The 22,863-nt window shown below is 44.7% G+C and overlaps 1 protein-coding gene across 2 annotated transcripts in view; it reads left to right on the top strand.

The window, feature by feature from the left end:
• The window catches only part of LOC142589870 (cell division cycle and apoptosis regulator protein 1-like), a 221,717-nt gene extending 199,087 nt beyond the window's left edge, over window positions 1–22,630 (top strand). For both annotated transcript variants that reach the window (XM_075701526.1, XM_075701519.1), the window contains 2 exons: window positions 13,410–13,579; window positions 20,659–22,630. In XM_075701526.1, the coding sequence (XP_075557641.1) occupies window positions 13,410–13,579; window positions 20,659–20,730 (242 nt within the window). In that variant the 3' untranslated portion in view covers window positions 20,731–22,630. The remainder of the gene's footprint in view (window positions 1–13,409; window positions 13,580–20,658) is intronic.
• The last annotated feature ends 233 nt before the right edge of the window (window positions 22,631–22,863 follow it).

Raw genomic sequence — 22,863 nt, 5'->3', positions numbered from 1 at the left:
GAAGCTCCTTGTTCTGGGGCTTGGGTACCTTGAGCACAGCATCAACTTTGCGGGGAGCCAGGGCTAGGCCTGCCTGGGAAATGACATGTCCCAAGTACTCAACGCTGGGGGCTAGGAAAACACACTTTTCCAGCTTGAGCTTGAGGCTGGCGTCCTGCAGTCGTGCCAGGACGTTGTGGAGGTTCTGCAGGTAGTCCCCGTCGTCGCTGCCAGTAACCAGGATGTCGTCCAAGTACACCGCCACGTGCCTCATGCCCCTGAAGAGGTTGTCCATCTCCCTCTGGAATATGGCTGGGACCGAGGCCACGCCAAACGGTAAGCGCGTGTACTGAAAGAGTCCCAAAGTTGTCAATATAGTGACATACTTCCGGGAGGCATCCTGGAGCACCAGCTGCTGGTAAGCATCTCTGAGGTCAAGCTCGGTAAACTTCTGTCCACCGGACAATGCTGACCAGAGATCTTCAATCCGGGGCAGCGGGTACTTCTTGACGGTAGCGACGGGGTTGATGGTAACATTGAAATCCCCGCAGATCCTGACGCTGCCATCTCACTTGAGGACTGGCACGATGGGAGCGGCCCATTCAGATGTCTTTACGGGCACCAGGATGCGCTCACGCTGTAACCGCTACAGCTGCTGGGTGACCCCGTCCTTCAGGGCAAACGGCAGTGGTTGAGGCTTGAAAAAACGTGGCCGGGCTCCCTCAGGTACATAGATGCCAGCCGTTGTGCCGGCAAATGTGCCCACCCCTGGCTGGAAGAGGGACTTGAACTCTGTCAGGAGGCTGGGGACGTCTTGCACCACATGCAGGCTGGCTTCCTGGTACTCTGGCAGACGAACGCCCAGTGCATGAATCCAGTTTCAGCCCAGCAGCGTCGGCGATGACCCCTTCGTTGAGTAAAGGGGAAGGGTTGCCTCCCTGTCGCCAAAGCGAACGCTGACCTGTGCCTGACCCAGGACCTGGGAGAGTTGCCCGTAGTAGCTGCGCAGCATCATGCCCGAAACCTCGATGGACACGCCGGGGAAAGTACACTTGAAGAGCTTCCCGGCCATTACAGACACGCTGGCCCCTGTGTCCAGCTCCATGGAAATGGGGTGCCCGCAGATTTCAACGGTCAGCATGTACGGCGGCAAAGACGACGGTACAAAGCCTGTGTGCCACATGTCGAAAATCGGTAAGTTCTCGGCCACGACGTGGAGCCTGGCCGCGGAAGAACTTGAGCTTGCTGCCACACGCCCTCGCCGCATACCCTTGCGACAGCTACTCTGGCCGCGGGCTTGTGTGGTACCTGGGCTTGAATGAGGCTGCTGCTGCTCTTTGCTGTTCGTCCTCCCCCTTCGGCATACACGTGCCAGGTGCCCAGTTTTCCCGCACGTAAAGCATTGTGCTTGAGAGAACTGGCACTGTGAGGGGGAGTGGGCACCACCACAGCGATCGCAGGTACTGCCCTTTGTTGCAAACTCGTTGACCGCCGCTTCCGCCGACGATGAGCTAGTCGCACGGGAAATCTCGCCGGCATCCTTGGCGGCAGCTTCCATTGCCAGCGCTGCCTTCACGGCGGCGTCCAGCGAGGGGTTGGGAAGCTCCAGGAGTCGCGTCTGCATGGCGGGATTGTTGATGCCACAGACAAAACGGTCCCGGAGCAGCGAGTCCAGCTGGTCCTCGAAGGCGCAGGCACTCGCTAACCCTCGTAGCGCAGCAACGAATTGCCCAAGGGTCTCTCCTTCCCGGTGGCTCCAGTTGTTGAAGCGGAAACGCTCCATTAGAGTGGACGGTGCTGGGTTAAAATGCGAGCGCAGTATGGCAAGCAGCTCACCCAGCGTCTTACCGTGCGGCGTGGCTGGCTTGAGAAGGTCGAGCAAGAGGCTGAAGACGCGTGTCCCGCAGCTGGCCAGGAAAATGTCCCGCTGTTTGGCCTCGGGTGTGTCGTTTGCCCGGAAGAACACGTGGACTTGCTCCTCGTAAATTTGCCAGGCAGACCCATCTCCCTCAAACAGCTCGAGCCTTCCGTACAGCAGCATGGCGACAGCAATGGAGGGCGGTGTATCGCCGTTTGCGGCGGCGTGGGACGATCCGTGGGTACTCGTCGCCAGTGTCACGATCCACCCCGGGTCGTGAACAACGGAGGGCTCGAGGCACCCTCCGATAGACGGACGCTCCGCAGCGTGGTGGTGCTGAATGATGACTGACCGGCGAGCAGCCGTGCTCATCGGTGTTCATTGCGGTGCAGTGACCAATGTTGCCTGCCGAGCTTTAGCAGGCCACCGAGCTTGGCGGGCGAACCAAGATTATGCCCGAGGGGGCTTCACATACTTGCTACAAATGCGACTATAGGTGTAGCTACAGTTAGCATGGTAAACATTTTTGTTTTCTTGCAGAATGATAGCACATTTTGATGTTGAACATTACACCTTTCGGACACGTGAAATGTAAAAAACAACCATAGCAAAAGTACAAGGGATACATATTTTCCTGCTTATTTATTTATTAATACTGACATTTCTATGATGGATTGTAACACAAAGATCAAGTTTAAGAAAACATAAAGCAAGTACAAATCCACTAAAGAACAATAGCCAGGTGGAATTGCAGCTTTTTGAGTTTGCTACTTACATTTGCCCATGCCAGCCACTTGGCCTGTCACACACACACTCTCGCTAATGCTATACAAGATGACAAGGAATGTATGCCTCTTTCATTGCTTGCCTTAGCTTACTGCGTCAAACCAGGCCCACTCTATAGCAATGCTTGAGCACCAGAACATATGCACTCCTGCATTCAAGTGTGCTGGTGCCCATGAATAAGGGACTTCCATTATCCCTATGGCAAAACTGGTTCCTTTAGCTGAGCGATAACAGGTAGTGCCATAAAACCGTAGTACAGTAGAACTTTATTGATGTAATCCTGTTTCGTACGATTTCTCGGTGTCAACATTTGCAATCGAGAATGCAAAAATTACCCAATACAGTAACGTTTCTTTTTTTACCGGTTAATACGTTCCCGGAAACCACAATCTTTCGGGACCAACATTCAGTACACCACCAAACTGCGATACAGTTAAACTTTTTTGATGCGTACCCGCTTAATGTGTAATTGTGGTTTAAACGAAGTCGTGAAGATTCCCCCACCCAGCCCCCATTGAACCCCATGTATTGGCTGACCGCTTAAGCCGTAGTCACTCAATGCCCACCAGACGGTTAGTGTGTACTACTTTCTTTCTTGTTCGACATGCACAGGCACAAAATAGGCAGAATCCCATGTGTGCAAACGTTCGCTTCTCGAGTAGCGACACCCGGACGACAGCTGCCAGCGATAGTGACGTTTAAACATGGCCGCCATGACGTAGTTCCTGCTCATACGGCTGTTGGTGATTGCAGCTCACAGAAGCATGGCCTTTGAGATTCACTTCCGGTTACGCAAAAAAACTGCTGGTAGGGGTGCGAATTCACTGTCGCCATCGAACTCAATCTAATCCAATCCAAGTAGTAACTGCGCAGAAGCACATTTTTTTTTTAAATGCTTAGGCATTTCTGGGCTTGCCCAACTAGGAAAATGTCTCTCCGTCTGTCCGTCCCGTAAGACGACCACTTTCAAGATAAAGCCCACAGCAGTGAGCGACTGTACCAGACTGTACCATCACGCTGCCTGTCACCTCAACGCAAACGAGGCGGCGAGAGTGCAGCGCTCACGAAGCTTTCAGCACTAGCCGCACCCTGCCCCTTTCGCAGGTTGCTTTCAAGATGTGGGCCCGCGTGTCTCTCTTCAGCGCTCAGCGGCGGAAACGCAGAGCGCGGAGCTATTAGCAGTCAGCTCCTTCTGTCCGTATCGCAGATCATTTTCACGATACGGTCTGCGTGGCCGTGCCATGTGCACGGGCACCGCCGGTGTACGGTTGATCATGGTTCATAATGATTCGACGCAGATGGATAAGGTGCTAACAAGCGATAATGGCTTATAATGGTCGGAACGTCATCAGCACACCGGGCGCCGCCACCTGCAATACTTTGCTTGCGTTATCAATGCACCTTGCACAGCCGTGCGCATCAGTTTGTGTTGTTGAAACGCTGTCGTTTGTTTGTACTGGCTGGATCAAGTTTCATAACATTGATAATGAGACTGGGCTGCATGGAGATAAGCAAGTGGCACAATGCTTACGCGTACTTAGACAACTCCCAGAGAAGTTCCTGCGTGAATTTTTTTGCTTCATTCCCCCAGTGTGTTTGCAGTCACAGTGTTCAACGGTCTTTGCTGCGGCGTGTCGTCTTTATGTTATTGAGAAGTCGACGTTATTACATCCGCGGAGTTCTCGGATAGCGACATTGTTTTTGCCGTCACACCTCGTCCATCTTCAAGCGAAAGTGATAACAACGACGATGTGGAAGTTGACAACGGCCCTTCATTATCTGACGCGCGGCGCATGCTTTGAGCATTATGCGACCTGTCGCAGAGAAGCGGGGCCTCGTGGACAAACTCGCTCACAGCCTTACCGAGTTCGAAGATGTCACGGCGAGGCCGCCACGGTGGCAAGTGAAGATCACCAATTTTTTGCTGCCTAACAACAAATAAAGCCTGTCTGAGTGTGTGTGTTTGAGAACATCGTGACGTATCTCTTTTCCGGCCGGTAAGCAGCTTCTAAACTCACACTGGCGATTAATTCGTACATAATTTAGCGCGTACCTAATCATCTTTCTTGGCCAACTACATATTAACGAGGTTTGACTGTATGATACATTTTCTGGCCGCTAGGTCCCCTGTAAACAAGAAAAGGCGCAAAGTCCACGCTATTGGGGCAGTAGGCGCTCACCATAGCAGCTTCCCCACAGTACTTGCCCACCAGTGTCGCATGAAAATACCAGCACGCACTCACTTTCTTGTTCCAGTACCAGAAAATTCCCTCACAGGCCATCGCACGTTGTGTTCACAACTTTCGCCGCCAACCCAATTGCGATAAGCATCTTCATTTATCTTTACAGCTGGTGTGGTGTAGTGCCATTTGAAGTGTATACGGTAGCATGCTTTTAATAGATAATAACCCAAACCCTCTGCCGTACCCTGCTGCAGGCAGCATGAAGTGAGCATCATGTTTTGCTCTGGTGGCATCATTCTCCCACGTTGCCCACCAGCTCGATTTCGTTACAGTTTCCATTGCAGTCTTAAAACATTACACAATAGGAAAATGACAAAGCACACGCCTCAGGCTGCTCATGCTCCACCAGGTTGAAGCACGTCGGTGTCTCATGCTATAATGATCCTCGTAGAACGGAGACATCAAAACTTCCTACCGAAATTCCCTGCCTCAGGAAACTGGTGACCCAGGCTGAACTTGAGGAGCACAAATGGAAGTTTGCCGAAGCCACAAAAACGACAACACGTCTCGGGCTACTCAGTCCCCATCAATTCAGGCTCCACCAGCTCGGCGCATGGGGTCTCATGCTCCAACACTTTGAATTATGCGCTGTCAATTGCAGTTGGGTCTGCCAAATTGTTTGGTGACTTCGGATTGTATGTTCTGTCGGTTAGTATGTTGTTGCTCATTGCCCCCCCCCCCCCCTCAGAAATGTATGAATGAGGTTCTACTGTACGTTCTAATGAGACTGGTTCCTCTACTTGTAAGCCTGTGTGTATTCATGTGCTGCTATCAGCACGACCAGTTACTCTACTGTTTCCCTATAAAAGACTGATCAAAATGAGTACAGTATGAGCTCTTTAATTCACGGTGGTGCTACGAAAATTCAAGTTGTACAAAATTCGAACTAATGAAAGTCGGAGAAAAAAAATCACTCAGTTAAGGTGCATATGTAGTCAGACGTAGCGTGAACATGCTTATGCACACACTACATTACATTGGCGAGAACAACGTATATAGTTTGACGCACTGGCGCAGCCAACAAAACCGGACACGGTCAACACGGTCCGTCAAGATGGCTCTTGCTCCATCCGCACGTTTGTCGCGTCAACCCACAGTGCATGGTGCGAAGAAAAAAAGGGCGCCCATGCCGCTTCGCCAGAAGTCAGACAACTATTCAAAGCGGCACACAGGTTGGGGACCATTCTGCGAACGCTCTGAAGAGAGCAGCCGATGGCTTGGAATTCGAATTATCTGTGGCGGTGAGGATTTCAGTGTAAATTAGCAGGATGCGTTACATATTGCTTTCGATACATAGTTGGATGGACTGCGGCAGCTACTTTGAATTATCTGAAATTTCAAATTAATGAGTTGTGAATCAACGAGCTTTTACTGTATCATCATAGCAAAACACCTGGAAATCGAGTTATGCAGCACACTAAATCTAAATGTTTGCAGTTCTCTTGATTTGCATTTTACATGGAGAAACAAAAGGAAGGGATGACAAAAAAAAAATTATGGTACGAAGTTACATCCCATCCCTTTCAAGCATGCTCAACTGGGAAGATGCTACTCGAAAAAAAAAAAATGATTTGTACTAGAGATTTGAAAATATAGGGTTTCGTATATAGATTTCAAATAGGTATGTCATTAATTTTTGTGACTGCTACATTTTTTTCATTATGTCCTACACAACTGCAAACTATAGTAAACTTTGGAAGCATTTCCTTGTGTATAAAATTTTCGCAAAAAGCATCATGCTTTAGCTTATTTAGCTCATTGTAGACTGCAAAGTGCCCATATCTATCCAAACCAACATGTACAATTACAGGAACTATGCGAAAAAAAAAAAAAAAAACGGACACCTTAAGGAATTTTTTTCACAATCCCATGAAATATAATCTTGTACTTTCATAACTACTGTCAAGAGGTATTGCAATTTCAAGTAGATATCAGCATTCTACATATTTTGAAGAGCATGTATGCCAAATTTCGTTAGTATAGTTTGTGGGGGTCTCACCCGTGCTCTTGAGACAACGGAATGACGACACAGTAGTGCAAACAATCACAAGGGCATTTATTGCACCTTTCATACACTAATGCCTGCAAGCCTAAATACTATACACCAAACATGCCAATGGGCACGCGACATATAGAGGAAGTCCGACTCACTGCGACCGGATAGCGAGCTAATGTGTTCACCTCATGCTGGACACCAATGCCTGGTCATTTGCGCGTGCGGTCACACGAATTGTGGCCCATTCAAACAAGGCCTCGCGAGACAGTCTCGCAGATGCATGGATCGGTGCATGCGCGGAATGTCTGCGCAGCTTGCTGACCCCAAACCAAAGAGAACAGCCTTCTCCCTTTTGCACCTAACCAACCCTGTTGCTAGGCGGCGTCACCAGCGCAACACTCACGCAATGTCTCGTAATGCGCTGTAACCAGACCGACTGCCGCTGGCACTAAGCTCTATACATGCGAAGAAAGTGCGACGAAAGTACATGCGAAAGAAAGTGGCAGTAGTGTTTCCACTTTTCATCGCCAATCGCGGCGGTGCGTCGTCCCTATCGGGCGGCCCGGCAGAACAAGCCTCAGAGATTGGAACAGCCTCCAAGCGCCCTGTTCGTTTCCGCGTGAAGCCACATCAACATCATTTCAGCACCATGCCAGAGAGCGTTGTCACGTCGTGCAAGCTAGGACTCGCGTCATGATCGGATAAAAACACTGGGTACTCAGCATAGAAAAAAAAGTTAACATCGTTCGTGCTATGAAAATTGGTGCGAAAAAGTCGGCGCTGGCACGCAACAGGAATCTACCGTTGACTACGGTGTGCGGTATTTCGAATGCGAAGAAGTTGCTCAGCAGCTCTGCTGCGACCGCGAAGAGATATCGGCTACGAGGTTCGACTTTTCGCCATCGTTGCCTCCGTTGTTGCCGAAGTGTCGCCTAACGACAGTGATGATGGCGACACAGAAAGTGGCAGCAGAGGCGATTAAGGCCCAACACTGGCAGAATCTGCACGCTATGTCAGCCTCATGAATGCAATCGTATTCTCCATGCCTGTGCACGGAGAATATGCAACGCCAACAAGGAATCTGCCATGCAAGTGTTTGCCGAGAAGAGGGGGCTGGCTGAAAAGCTGGCTCGCAGCTTCAGTAAATTTCAGGCCGCTGTTGTCACCGCTAGGCCACCGCTAGGCCACCGCGGCATCAAACGAAAATAACAGACTTTTGTCGTGCGAAGTGAATAAATACTGCATGATTTTGCCTTTTCATTACACTCTCTCTGAGTTCCGTTTTCGACAGGTAAGTGGTCTATCTCATGCTATTTCGGCTAAGCAGTACTACCATTTAGTACGTACTTTTTCCGAGCTCGAGCCAACTACGGTATAATGCGGTTTCATTGTACAAGGTTATTCTCATGGGATTGCAAAAAAAAATTAGTTTAAGTTTACTAATCTTTTCTTCCGTAGTTCCACTAAACATATATGCAGTTTGGATAGATATCAGCACTTTGCAATCTACAAAGAGCTAAATAAGCTACAGCACGAAGCTTTTGGGGAAAATTTAATACACAAGGAAGTGCCTCCAAAGATCGGTATACCCGCTGTGTTTGCTCAGTGGCGATGGTGTCAGGCTGCTGAGCACGAGGTTGCGGGATTGAATACCGGCAATGGCGGCCGCATTTCGATGGGGGCGAAATGCATCGAAATGCGAAAACACCCGTGTACTTAGATTTAGGTGCACGTTAAAGAACCCCAGGTGGTCGAAATTTCAGGAGTCTTCCTCTACGACGTGCCTCATAATCAGAAAGTGGTTGTGGCATGTAAAACACCATAATTAAAATTTTTTTTAAAGAAGATCGGTATATTTGCAGTTGTGTAGGACATAACTAAAAAATATAGCAGCTACACAAAAACTAGGGATACATTTGAAATCTAAATAAAAAAAGCTGTATGAATCAAAGTATCTCCAAATCTCTAATACAAATTGTGTGTGTGTGTGTGTGTGTGTGTTTTTTTGTTTTTTTCAAGTAGCATTTCTCCTTTACTGCAGGGAACTCTGAAAAGTAATTAGGAAGAGGCAGTTGGAGTTGTGCATCCAGAGAACCTCGTCATGCACGTCTGAAATGGTGTACAAGAGTTTATTCTTACTGACCAGACTGAGCATTTGAATCTCATAAACAACACCCACCTGCCAGGGTTCATAGCATAGCAGTGCCTGATCAAGGTGAAGGCAGAAGGTGAACCAGACAACTTGATTTGTGTGGGCATGTACAGTAAGAACTGTCTAATACATTTTCCACGGTACGACAAGAAAAAAACATAATACCCAGGGAACGTATTATGTGGACAGACTGTTAAAATCATGGAAACATGCTGTTAGCTGCTATGCATGGCTCAGCCTCTAAAGGATTTAAAGTCGCTGACAGCTCACTTAGATTCAACAGGAACTGCTAGAAGTCTGAATAATCACGAGTCCAAAGTATCGGCTTCGACAGAAAATGTGCCTATTCCAGAAGTGGCCAAAAAGGGTGTGCCGTATTCCCATATGGTCACTTTCGGGGATACCTTCATTTTCAGGTGACCAGCACAAGACAGTGCCTACGAGCAATGGTATTCTTGGCACCGTGCCAGGATCATTGTCACCTTTCAACGCAACTGAGGTTACGAAACTGAAAGTAGTACAGTAGACTCCCTTTAATATGAACTCGAAGGGGCAATGAACATTTGTTCGTCTTATCAAAAAGTTGTCTCATCGGAAGTATAATTGGCAACATGACCAGATGCATCCAAATATCTTACTTCAAAACGGTAAATGAAGCAGACTTAAAACGGGGAAAAAGTGACATAAAAAGCATTTATTTAGCTGAACCTAATGGAAAACTGTTTTTTGAGTGGTACTCTTGCTTGGTTTCGTCCAGTTCCTGATGGATGTTTGGCGCTTCTGTACAAACCGGCGAGCAGCCACAAATGATTTCATCTTGCCTAATGATTTTAAAAAATCCTTCTGTGCCTTCGTGCTACTGGAAAAAGTTCACTAGGGAGCTAAAGCAGGCATCTGCCGCCTCACAGATCATCGGTGCCGGCTCGGAGCTAACAAAAGTATGAAAGAGCACGCTGAGCATGTGGCAAAGCAGCGCAACCTAGAAGAAAGTCTAGGTGATGTTGAGCGAAGTGGGGAAGGAGAAACAAGGCGAAGCATTGCGGAGGAGGAAGGTAGGCAGAGGCGCACTGGGATGACCTCCTCTGGCAATTGTGGCAGGTTTAAATTGCAATAGGGACTTACTAGGCTCGTCTTGTGATAACATCGTCCTCACGTGTTGTATGCTGTATGTGTGAGTGAAAGCTTGCGACGGTGAGCCGACGATGATGGATCAATCTCGCATGCGCTAAAGAGAAAATGAGGGGGGTAGCACGCCGCCATCTGTCGTGTGCATTGAACCCAGGGAAAGGAGCAAGGGAGGGGAGTGTTGCACTTCAGTCGCGTGGGCTTTATCTTGATTGCGATCTGCTCTGGGGGCACAGTCTAGGTGGGCCGATGGCTTGTAGCTTTGCGTGCGCTGTGTTCTCGCCACTCAGTTTGCATTAAAGCAATAGACAGTGTGAAGGTCACTTCGCTTGCTGCTGCTGCTGTGATTCCTAACGCCAATTTTTTTACAGTGAGTGTCCGCAGTCATCGAGTGTGATGTGTTCATGCTTGCCTGTGTGTGCTGACACCATGCTTGTTAATTTTGTTTGTAAGCGAATTGTTTACAAGAGAGTGTTCTACTCTGGTGGCTGCAACATATGGCACGGCCACGCAAGCCCTGTCTTGAATGTGATTTGCGATTCGGACAGTGTAGGCGCAGTGAGGGCCAATAGCTTTGTATGCTCTACAGCACCCATACGCTTGCACGTCACCTGATGCACATGCCCCCGGGCACGGCGCATTGAGGCACCCTAGCCTCCATAATCGGCATCCGTATGTTTATCTTAACCGAAGAGCATGTCAGAGACGCTTCGTCGTCAGCGGTTTTTTTTTTTAAATTGAGTCTATGGAAAACTAAAAGAATGTTCTCATGTTGTTCGTTATATGCAAGAATTCGGTTTAACTGAGTTCGTCAGCATGAGCAGTTCATGAGCAGAAATAGCGATAGTTTCATTTTGACATGCCGCCGGTGCCTCCTTGTAACTGAAACTAGCGTAACCTAGTTGACCTAGCAGTCACCAATGAGAATTCGATACATGCTTTGACTGTACTTTTTTCTTTCTGTGGTGACAGTATAACAATGGTAGAGATACAGGCCAAGATCTTTAGCAATACCTTTCGATTGATGGCCGGCTGATGCCACTGATAACATATGTGGAGCGTTGCTCTGACCACTGACAAAGCGCAAAAAGCCTGAAAAGGAATCGTGTAAAAGTAATTGCTAGAAAATTGCGGCAACAGAATGTCTAAGTTGAAAGCAAGCACATGTGCACAGAGCACTGCATTGGCAAACTTGGGCCATGTTCTTGGACTCTCACTTTTGAAGATACTTTAATTTTCACAATATATTTTGCAAACAATATTTTTCACGAACGATGACGTATAAACTCAATTCTTGATATAACGAATCATGCGGGACCGTCGAAAATCGTTCCATTATTCTCAAAAGTCGTTATATTGAAAGCCCCAAAATTAACCATTCCACCCACCTACCCATTAATTTTATCATTTGTCACCGTTTGAGCTAGCCATGAAAACGTTGCTGTTGGCTCTCAACACACGCTGTTGCTATTTTCCATAAATTCTGCCACCACGCACCATCGAAGCACCGTGTAATAAGAGTGACATGCACGAAGCAGACGCTGATACTGAGAAAACTACTGACAAAATGGAAGCGCAGTGTTACTGTTTATTTTTCACATTCCCTGCCGGGGACACTGCAATGTCTCACTCGAGGCAGGCGGACACCTGAACTATTCCGAAGCGCGAGCGCGCATAAGCGACACTGTCCGGAAAGTGCAAAGTGTGACCGTGTGTCATCCCCACGAGTACGGAGGTTAGATTTCTCCACTCACGTAGCTAATATGGTCACAGAAAGAAGCGCGAAAGAAAGAGGGGTGTGCAAAAAGAACGGTGAAAGAAAGAAGAGACGCGCCTCCATAGCTAGGTGACACTTGCCTGGGCAGAGCATGTGCTCACAAAATCCTATGCGTTGTTGCCTCCGCAACAGATTTTTTAAAAATTCTCTTTCGTTTTTTTATTGAACGCCGCTCAGGTTTAAGGAACCCGTGCACCGCAGCGTCCGCTTTCGAGGCCTTGTCGTCTGCTAGCCTTCTGTTTTGGCTGCCATGAACGATACACTGAAATCTAAGAATCCCCAGATTTCGAAATTTTAGTTCGTAGTACTGAGGCGTAGTTAAGATGACATGGAAACTGAACAACGATTGTTATTCTGAAAAATTCGCTATTCTAAAGCTCGTAGTAGTGAAATATTTTCATATTGAAACCATAAGAAGTCAGCAGAGGATTCCTGAAAAGTTCGCTAATCTGACAGATTCGTTAAAGGGACACTAAAGGCAAATACAAAGTGGATGTGGACTGTTTAAATACCTTTCCAGAAACCTCACAACGCGTGTTTCGTGCCAAGAAATGACTTAGTTTACGAGAAAATTGTATCTGAAGGGTCCGAACAGCTTTATCGAAATTCAAATCTCCAGCCACCCAATTTTGGGAGTGGTGACATTGCACTCGCCGTCACCGCCCTTTGCTGCCGTCGGTAAATAAAACGGTGCCCGACAGACGGCGGCACCAAGCCAAGACAGAGCGGCAGATTCATTGCTGCAGTTGCTTATTGGTCAAGTGGTGAAGACCGTTCGGGCATCCCGCGACATCACATGGAAGTTGAATTCTCTGCTCTCAGTTTGTGCTAGTTTCGCGAGCCAGCAATACCAGCCCAGCGCTATGCAATCAGGAAAGTACTGAAACGTGAAAGCATGGGCGGCGCAGAGTTGAGGGAAAACAAAACCTTTCGACCGACCGCATCATTGTCAGCGGTAATTTTGAATGACTTCTTTATTCTAAACATGAAATGGAACTGGACAAGTAGTATTTTATTTCACCTTATAATACAAGGATGTTTTTTGCAACGAGTAGCTGAGTACTAGTGACAGAATTTAACTGAGGAGTGCTGTCCTCATCGGGCAATTGCTTGAATGTCCCGGGGGAGGAGTCTCTAACCAAGTCCTGCATTTACCTCTATTTCTCGATTATTAAGGCTCTGTTCGCAATAACACTGATGCCTTAGAGATTCTCCAGCACTAATTTATCACTTTAGCTTGACTTAGTATTTGCCTTTAGTGTCCCTTTAATGTGGTGTTCGTAGTAACAAGGCTTCACTGTAAAACGGGATTCTAATACATAGGTGTTTATGAGCCCATTGCTGGGACCAGGCTTTAGCGACGTTATAGCCAAGAAGACGTATGAATGAGGAATGTGTCAACAAGGTTCTACTGTGTTCATGTTTTTGCGAAGCACTTGCTGTTGTATTCTTGACCTGTCACTGACTACAGCTCCTTCATGCCTGCCTTTCAGCTGAAGTTCGTGAATCATGGGAGGCATCCCGACAAGAAGTGTTGAAAACGCAGATTGACTTGGACCAGGCACGCCGCCAGCTAGTTGTCGTTGAAGACGACTTGTGCTCATCACGTAAGGCTGCCCAGGAACTGCGACTGGCCCTTCAGAATTGCAGGCAGCACTTACAGGTGAGCTTTTCGTCCTTCTTTCTTTCAAGATGTCTGCCACACTGTTCTCACTGTTTCACAACAGAATTAAGTGTAGGTGCTTGACTATCTAACATCTGGGTGTGACATCAGTACAAAACAAGTAAAGCTTTTGGTTAGTACAATCTTACTAATTCAAACTCGAAAAGGCCCGAAAATTTGTTCGAATTAAAGAAAGTTCGAATCAAAGGAAGCTAATTGAATGGAGGACTTACCTGCAGTGGCACATGTGCACTGAGCTAAACCATGAGTGGGAAGTTCCACAATATTTATTCACACTTACTTACAAATTAGTCAGTCAGTAAGCGTATCGGCGCTTGTACTGTGATAGGAGGTGGTGGGTGCACATGTGTTAATAAAAGGAAACATCTCCCGTGACAATTGTCCCTTCATACTTTTTGCATGCTTCACCGCGTAAAAGTTCTGTATTGGGGCGAAGTTAGCTTTCGGGAACCGAGATTATGCAAAGCGCCGTGCTTTCCGTGCTCCAAAGACATTGGCGAGGATTACAAAGGTGGAGTCGGCGCCTTAGCTAACAGTGGCAAATTGTTTCAATGAAAAACACAGCACTGAACCACAAGAAGCTTGGTAGCGAAAGTCGAAGTAGCTAGGCCTTGCGTTGCCATGGTGTGGCTGCCAGAGGATATGCATGCGAGTGCCCCGGCTCAAGGCGGCACGATAATCAAAATGACTGTGGTGATGGCTTCGATTAATGCTGTTTCAGACCTGCCGTCATGGCAAAAAGTCCGGAAAGTCGGATGGCGAAGGTTCTTTGCATCCGAAATTTCGCATTCGAAAATTCTACTGTAGCTGTGCTTTACGGTGCCACAGATGCTGTACTTGCATTGATTGACAGAAGCTGTGACAAATTTAGATGTGCAGTGCCTTCTTCAAAAAATATTAAGTTCACTGTGGGCGCATCACAACACTAGACATCCCAAATGCAATACCCACTGTTGTGTTTGTTCTGTTAAATTTGTCAGAATAACCCAGTTGCCTGAATACCTTATTGGCAAAAGAAGAATTTTATTAGCATGCACACTTAGTATCAAACAGTACATTGACTGTGCATCAGTAAAATTCACGGTGTGCACAGGCCTTTGAAACCCTTAAAATGAAATTGAATAATGGGTTTTCAAGGCGTTGAAAGTCCTTGAAATTTTTTCCCTCTTGAAAATCCTTAAATTCTTTGGATAATACAGAAAAATCCCGATTATTGGACTTTCTTTTCATGGCGGGTAAGCATGGTTCCAGCAAACTCCAGACCGAAACAGTGCCTCTAAAATTTAAAGCTGGCATTGAGAGTACACACATTTCGCTTGATATCACTTGCGCGCCACTAGAAATCCCTGCAGCGGATGAGAGAGAAACAAGCGTTGGTTCCTTTCCCACGTTGGATGCTGCTTTCTTAGCTGCCTCGTCCCATCATACATCCTACTTTTCTTGGTTCTGCTTGTCACTTTGCTTTCAGCCAGTAAGATGCCATGTCCTGGGCGCCATTTTTGTTCATGCCTCTTGTCACACAACTAGAGTGCTGTAGCTAATAGTTTTTAGCGCAAAGAAATGCACAACATGAGAGAAGGCACATAGGACGCAGCGCTGTGTCCTGTGTGCCTTTTCTCGTGTCGTGCGTTTCTTTCCGCCCCCTCGCACATCGACTCTGTTCAGGTGGAATGTATTGTAATGCTCCAGCCTAAAAACGTCTTGGTCATTTGTGCACCTGGTTTTGCTCAACATGATTGCCGAAAATAAGAAATTAAATTCAGCAAACATTTCTTCTAAAGGAAACACCTTGTTTCTAACAGACCTGGCATTTAGGTGTATGCATTTTACAGAAGCAATTAATAACCGTGACACGACAGCATTCAGTTCATGTGGCAAATAAATGTGTGTGCCCATTACAGTCGATGGAAGTCCTTTGGGCTCTTGACGTGTATGGCTCTGGCTCCATCAGTTTTTCGCACCAGAATCTTGCCATTTACATGCCAAACATAGCGATAGCCCTTTTCTTTGGCCGTAACCTTTATCAATCTTAGTTGTTCCTTATCATGTCGAGTCATGTTTTCCTGAATGTACACATGTGGTGTACTCTCTCTAAGTTTGATTTTATTTGCCAACCGTGCGTCTCTCGTCATTTGCCTTGCAAATCGAGCTATTATGCCTGGAATATTGTCTCCTTTAGAGGGTAGCCTGTGAACAGAAACATCACAGGCCGTGATGACTGGAACTTCAAGTTTTTCAGCGACAGTGCTTAATAAAGCAATCAGGTCCTCATTCGGTACCGGTGCAATTTCATGTATTTCTAAGTTTTGACGTCGACTTCGGAATTCGAGTTGATGCAGTTCTTGCTTGAGTTGTGCTAGCACGACTTCATTGGTATCATCTACCTGTTCTAGGTCTGCAACTCTCGCTTTCAGTGCTTTTATCTCGGTATCTTGTCGGTCTATATTTTCTTTTCAAATTCATCAAACTTATCCGACGTGAAGCCGATAGCTTGTTCCATTTTCTCAACTGTTAGTTTCAGGGCAGGTAAGCATTCAGGGCTTTGTTTGATAGACTCAAGATTCAACTTCATATCAGTGTCAGAAGTGTCAGGATTACCATCTTCACTAGAACTGAAATGCTGCTCAGCGTGGCATGTCGGACAACGCCAAGCTTTTCTGTCAGCCTCTTTTTTGCCTATGTAGGATTTTTCTGTCAATCCGGCGCATTTACTGAAGTGGTATTTATGGCCACATTCAGTGCACTTCACATTCGCTCCTTTAGCGGAAATGGACTTTTCACACGATGCACATGTGTCTGACATTGCACTAGCAATAGTGTAGTATCACACGTCAGGTTCACGGAGCACACATGCAGACAATGACAGTGGCAGCAGCAGCAGAAACTGTGGCAAGAACAAACTGTAACCAAGGCAAATAAACCAGTGCATTTACCTGCAAATTCACAGAGGTACAGTTACGATGTGTACACGGCGCTGCTGCTGCCAAATGGCTTCCCATTCTACAAACCTTACTTCATGTAGTCTCTTTGCTTTGCCATCAATGCTCCACCTTTCTGGCGAAACCTCTCTCTCTCTCTCCTTTCCTTTTTTTCTTTTCCCCCCTCTCAGTACGAATATCCGTATCTTTTTACTTTTTTTTTTAATTTGTGGGCAGCGGCTAAGGGCACTAAGGGTATTCAGCTATGGCCTCCAAGAGTTACGGTGTCGCCCAGCAACACATGCACTAAACAGACGTCGTGAGCCCCATCGATGCATTGCTCTCGATGCTCCCAACCTTCTTGAGATTTGTTTATAAGTGCTTACTAACAAGATAACAGAGTCTGCGTCTTTGTAGCGCTGTTTTCTTTTCAAGTAACTAGATATTATCCACCCGGAATGCTCTGGGAATTTGGGAAGTTGTTTTTAATGCTGAAACTTTAAAACCTCAAATCAACAAAATTTGCTATTTATCGAAGTTCTTTGCCTCTAGTGCAACTTCGTTATATTGAGATTTTACTATATAGACATAATATTGGTTGATCAGATTATATGACGCCCAGATTATATGATGCTCTTGCGTAGCCCTGAGAAAGTCACATAATCAGGGTTCCACTGTATTATTAGCAAAAAAGTGAAAAGGGAACTAAAAGTATAACATGTACTACGATAATTTTGAAAATTTCTTGAAAGGGCCTTGAAATGTTTGAATATTTTTCTTGGAAACCTGTACGAACCCTGATAAAATGTACAAGAAGCTCTAAAATTAATACAATAAGAAAATCCACTTTATAATACCATCATAAGAATCCACACAAATTTAGGGGCAGATATCGTCTGTCCATAAGAGAATCTTGTCAAGTGTGCACCTTACAGGATTCAGTTAGGCCATACATATCGTATTTCGTTAAATCTGCTTTGGTTAATTCAATATTTCAGTTAATTCAATCGTGACCACTGGTCCCGGCCAGTGTCAAAACGGTTAATTCGATCCTGAAATTGGCCCTCAGTAATAATCTGAAGTTTACTGGTCAGCAATGACCTGACCCAAATTATTACCCCAATGGTGACCCCAGTAAAGACCCCAGTGACAGCATCTTTCTTAGCAGCACTAGGGACAGTGAATGCATCAAACACACTTTATATTCCACTAAAAACAACTTTTTGGCCTGCCCTAGGAAGACTTTCAAGTGAAAATAGTAGCTCACAATGAAATTAATACAGTATTTACCCAATTTTAATGCACAACTTTTTTTTCCAAGAAAACTGTTCCAAAAATTTCCTATGTCATATCAAACTAAAACTGCATTCAAAGCATTCACAACAGCCTACCGTCAAAGCCAGTCTAGCCAACCTCATCGCTATTGCTATCACAAAATGGCAACATAAGTTCTTGCATGGCATGGCGACAAAGATGAGTTATTTTATATATTAAGCTGGCGGCAGCAAGTCTTGTTTTTGGTATTCAGGGAGAATTACATGCATCGCTGGACGAACTAGGGAATTCATTAGCTCAGCATGGGCCACCATCCTGTTTGCGATTGTTGCGAGGTTGCTCTATATAAATGCAAAATATCAAATGAGCAATGGGCTGTACAGAGGACATGTTGTAGTCCATAGGCAGTGATAAAGTCTGAGAGTTAGGATGATAGACATTAAGTGTAAATAAGTTTCTGTTCTGTGAAAGTAAAGTTCTCTGGTTTCAAGTTTTCCATTTTCCAGAACTTCTAGGCATGCTATATTTTTCTTGCTAAAAAATCGGATGCACATTAGATTTTTGCTTTGTTTAGGAGCCCTAATGTCGTATATCTACATTAGTAACTATCTAGGGTGAACTCATAAAAAGCGAATGTGGGTTTTATTTGGAGACGCATTAGAATAACGACAGCATTGAGCTTAGAATCTTAGTCACCCTCTAAGGCCTTTTGGTGAACATCTCTCAATACAGTAAATAAATTCTGTGACTATATGTAGTATGGGATGTCTGAATGACATGACTAAATTAAATTATTTTGAACATTAGGGAGCATGCCCAAAATTAGTTTGCTACTGTTCCAAGAATCATTTGTGTATCTTAACCAATAAATGTTGGTGTTTGCCTTGTACTCTGAGCAGTGGACACTTGCTACAAACTGCAGGCAGGTGGTGCAACTTTTTGCCTGCTATGAAGTGTGCTACCAAACAGTCATAGCTATACAGTGAAATCTTATTAGTAAAATATTAATACAGATCTTGCGAGAGTGAAAAAAAAATGTCCAAGATTATTTGAATGTAAAATATTGTTTGGACCAAAATAACAAATAGAAAAATGGTTACTCTGTCAACACATCTTTTTTTTTTCTAGTGAATTACTTACCCTGATTTCTTCCTTGCTCAAAATCTGCAAACAAATTGCAGTTTTTGTTATTTTATGTACATAATAAATGCTTGCAACATAGTGGGAAAACTTGCATGAAACTTCTATGGAGCATCGAGGACCTCGTGACTTCATTGTGATGTGGCAGAATCAGTGCGACTCACATCTTAATCTACATAGATGGGCTTTTCACTGCTGGGCCCATCTCATAATTATAATTTTTTCAGTAAGCCAACCAGTAAATAATCATCCATCATGATGCAGTTAGTGAACCAAACTTCAATACATGTGCTGCAGTTAGAGCACCTGCCATGCATCCTGTTTTCTAACGGCCTTCTTAATGTGTCTCATATTGTACACCTCACACTGAATTAAAACAAAACAGTTCTTTCTGCAGCCGTCATTGCGACCATGGTTGTGACGATAGTGACCATGGAGTCACGCAAGTAGGTGCCAATTGTGACTTGATAATTAAAAATTCAAAGTGTTATATGGTTTCCGTTCCTATGTGTGCGATGATGTGAGGCTGTGTATTGAGCAATTATTTCCGGTATCTCAAAGGCACCAAGTTTATGGGTGTAATTGATTGATTCACAAGGTTTAATGCCCCAAGGAACTACCGAAGCTTTGAGGAACGCCATAATGGGGGCCTCCAGATTAATATTCAGTGCCTGGGGTTCTTTAACATGCACCTAAATCTAAGGGCACCATTATTTTTGCATTTCATCCTAGTCAAAATTTTGCCATCATGACCAGAAATTAAAACTCTGGGGGTTTTATATGAGAGGTGGGCAACATTTGTAATATGTTGAATGGCTTCTTTGATTTAGGTGGAGCTTAAGTGGTGCACAATGTCAATAAGGACACAATGAACCAATTGCGAAATTCTGTAAGCCAGCTGCCCTGCGAGGCTATTTTCTAACAAAAAACTCTCATCCAAGGACTACATTTCTCCCTCTAAGTGCAGTCCTTCCAAGGAGGAAATACGAGCACAAAGGCTCTCCAAAAATAATTTCGAAATTTCATGTCATAGTTTCACCTCAAATGTTATCCCCAATAACAGAAGTACTGCTACAAGTTAGTAGCTTTTACCGCCAATACCCCCGCAGATTATAAAAGGGTGTGCAGGGGTTTGCTGTTGAATGGGAACAATTAATTTATTCTAATAGCCAGTTGGATGAGAGCTTTTGGCTGGAAAACAGCCTTTCTCATGTATGCACAACAGCTTTTTTTTTTTTTTTTTTTTTTTTTTTTTTTTTTTTGGCAGATGGTCCATTTCAGCATTTCGAAGCATGTACGAAAAAATAGGCAAGTTCGCTGTAGTGCATGCTTGAGGATGATGTACTGCTGACTGCCATACATACTCCTCAAGCACACACTTGCACGTTTGCACTTTGTGGTGCTCCAGGGCTTCTCTGAATTAACCAGTACATGGCGAGATTCCTCCGAATCAACAAACATGCCATAGAATGATGTGTTTGCTTGCAGGGACTAGGTGGCAAGTCCAAATTATCCCATTATTTGCTGTAACAAGGGTCAAATTAATGAGGTTGTGCTGTATTTCCACCACCATCTAGTATGTGCATCATGACATTCATCATATTGCCTTATACCCCAGGTTCTGGTGTTAATCCTTTTGTTCTCTCCTTCTGTGATGCCCTCATATGAAAGTGACACTTGACCCATTCGTAATCATTTTATAAGTTGTCACTCTTCTTTTTCCAGGCCACTTTGGGGAGCCTGGAGACTGTGCTGGGCCGTAAGGAACATAGGGGTGACACCAAGAATGATGATTGAGCGCATCAGTAGACATTCACTTCTATGATTTCCTTCTGTAGGGATAACTTTCCTGTGTTTTGAACCTTTGGTGGCAAAACAGTTGTTTCTTCTTTATTGTAGAAGCTACATCCATCATGCAGTGCTTGATGATATAAGCCAACATTTTGTTATACTTCTCTCTGTCTGATATTGTTGTTTGTGGTTGAATGATGAGCACTGCACCAAGCTATGTCCAAAGGCAGCATCGGTACTATATACTAATTAGTTTCCATCTCTAATCACTTGCATTTATTTCTGAAAATGAAAGATGATGTACTATGGACAATACGAGGTGGCATAAAATGTAGTGTCCTTTATTGTCTTTACATTATGAAATTATATATAGATAAGTTTAATTCTTTTATTGGACACAAAACTCAATGAAGGATTGTTCAACTTCGTTATGCTATTATTTTTTTTCCAAACATGTTTACTACTGCAGACTTTGAAATTATGCTTTCGTGCCTTGTTTATTGCTTAAAGGGGTATTGACACAAAAATCTTGTATCCCGCTTTTATTACTTTATTGGATAGCTGTTGACCTCGTAACTACTAGTGTTGTGCTAGGATTTCTTGAACACACGAAAAATACACCCCCTTTTAATGTGACCATTTCAAAATGCATGCCAAATGGAGCATGGCTTCTTGGCATAGGGTTTGTTTCCAAGGGCACCTCTACATGCCATGAAAATCATAGGTAGGGGTGACATGGTGTCACAAAGCACTGACCAATGCGCTGTCAGCCTGGTATAGTTGTTGCAAGCCCCACAGTGACCGTGCTGCCGATAGCTGGACACTAGCCACATAAGCCATTGTTTCCTCTTTCACTCTTGCTTTTCTGCATTCGACACTGGATAACAAGCTTGGTCCCTGCTTGCTGTCACTTCTGTCAGAACACGCAGTGCCCTTTGTCCTATGCACTTTTTCTCCCATTGTCCATCATCTAAAGCTTTTGGCAAGACAACCACAATGTGACTCCAACAACTGATGTAACTTCATAGCATGGAAACAAAGGGCGAGACTGAAGGGAAACAACATATACATGGGTATGTTGTTTCCCTTTTGTCTGATCCTTTGTTTATGCGCTATGAAGTTATGTCATGGAATACCAATTAGCCCGATCTCTAACACTGTTCAATTATTGCAATGACATGGCATCAGGGATACCACATGACCACTCCCCTGTCCTCCTCTATAATCAGGATATACACAGGTACACTTGTAAAAAAAAAAAAAAACTGCACCAAGAAATTCGGTCTCCTTTTTTAATTTTGCGCATTAAAAAATTTTATAATTCATTCTTTGTTGCACTTTTGAGAAATGGAAGCCTCTTGCTGTTATTAAGATGTCCTTGGCTAATTGAGCCAAAAGAAAGCAATACAAAAGTTTTGTATCAGTGCTCTTTTAAATGAAAATGAGCGCACAAAAGCTTGTAGTACTGTGGTAAGCTTAGGATTGTAAGTCAATATGTTTAATTTCATGAAAAGGAAGATTTGCATAAATACACAAAAACTTAATTGAAAGGACATAATCTGAAAATGCTTTTGTGACTGCACAATTATATTGGTAGCACTGCTCCTATTATGTCTTTTGTTTATTTTTACGGTACCACAAGCAGTTGCATCTTTGGAAGAGTCGACTTTTGTCTGTGTGCTGCAAGAATTTGCCGTAGTTGAGCCTGATAGCTTTGTCTATGACAGGGCTCTTATTCTTTCACTTGATCTTCATGCATGTTATGTACCAGACCGTGACATGTCTAAATTTTTTCGCTCCCTGAAAGTGAGTTCAGCAGGCTCTTGGTGTGCTTTTCCTTTTCTTTTTTTCTGTGCCCAGCATACTGTTGTACTCTGTGCAAAAATTAAATATTATTTGCACTTTTCATGTTTGTTTGTCATTTCTGAAAGCTGTGTGGGACACTCCAAAGTGACTGCCAGTTTTTGAAGAAGCACAGTTGTGTTATGGCGGTAATGTATTTAACACGTTATAAGGTCCACCACTAGTAAAAACTTGCTAGTTCCAGTTTTCGCTATTTTTGCAATTTTGGCATTTTTGCAATTTCATAACGAAATAAATATGTGGTGTAGTTGTGTACTTCTTTTTTTTTTATTTGCG

The sequence above is a fragment of the Dermacentor variabilis genome, chromosome 1 (assembly GCF_050947875.1).
Source record: "Dermacentor variabilis isolate Ectoservices chromosome 1, ASM5094787v1, whole genome shotgun sequence".
Taxonomy (NCBI): Eukaryota; Metazoa; Arthropoda; class Arachnida; order Ixodida; family Ixodidae; genus Dermacentor; species Dermacentor variabilis.
This window is presented reverse-complemented; position numbering and strand designations above follow the sequence as displayed.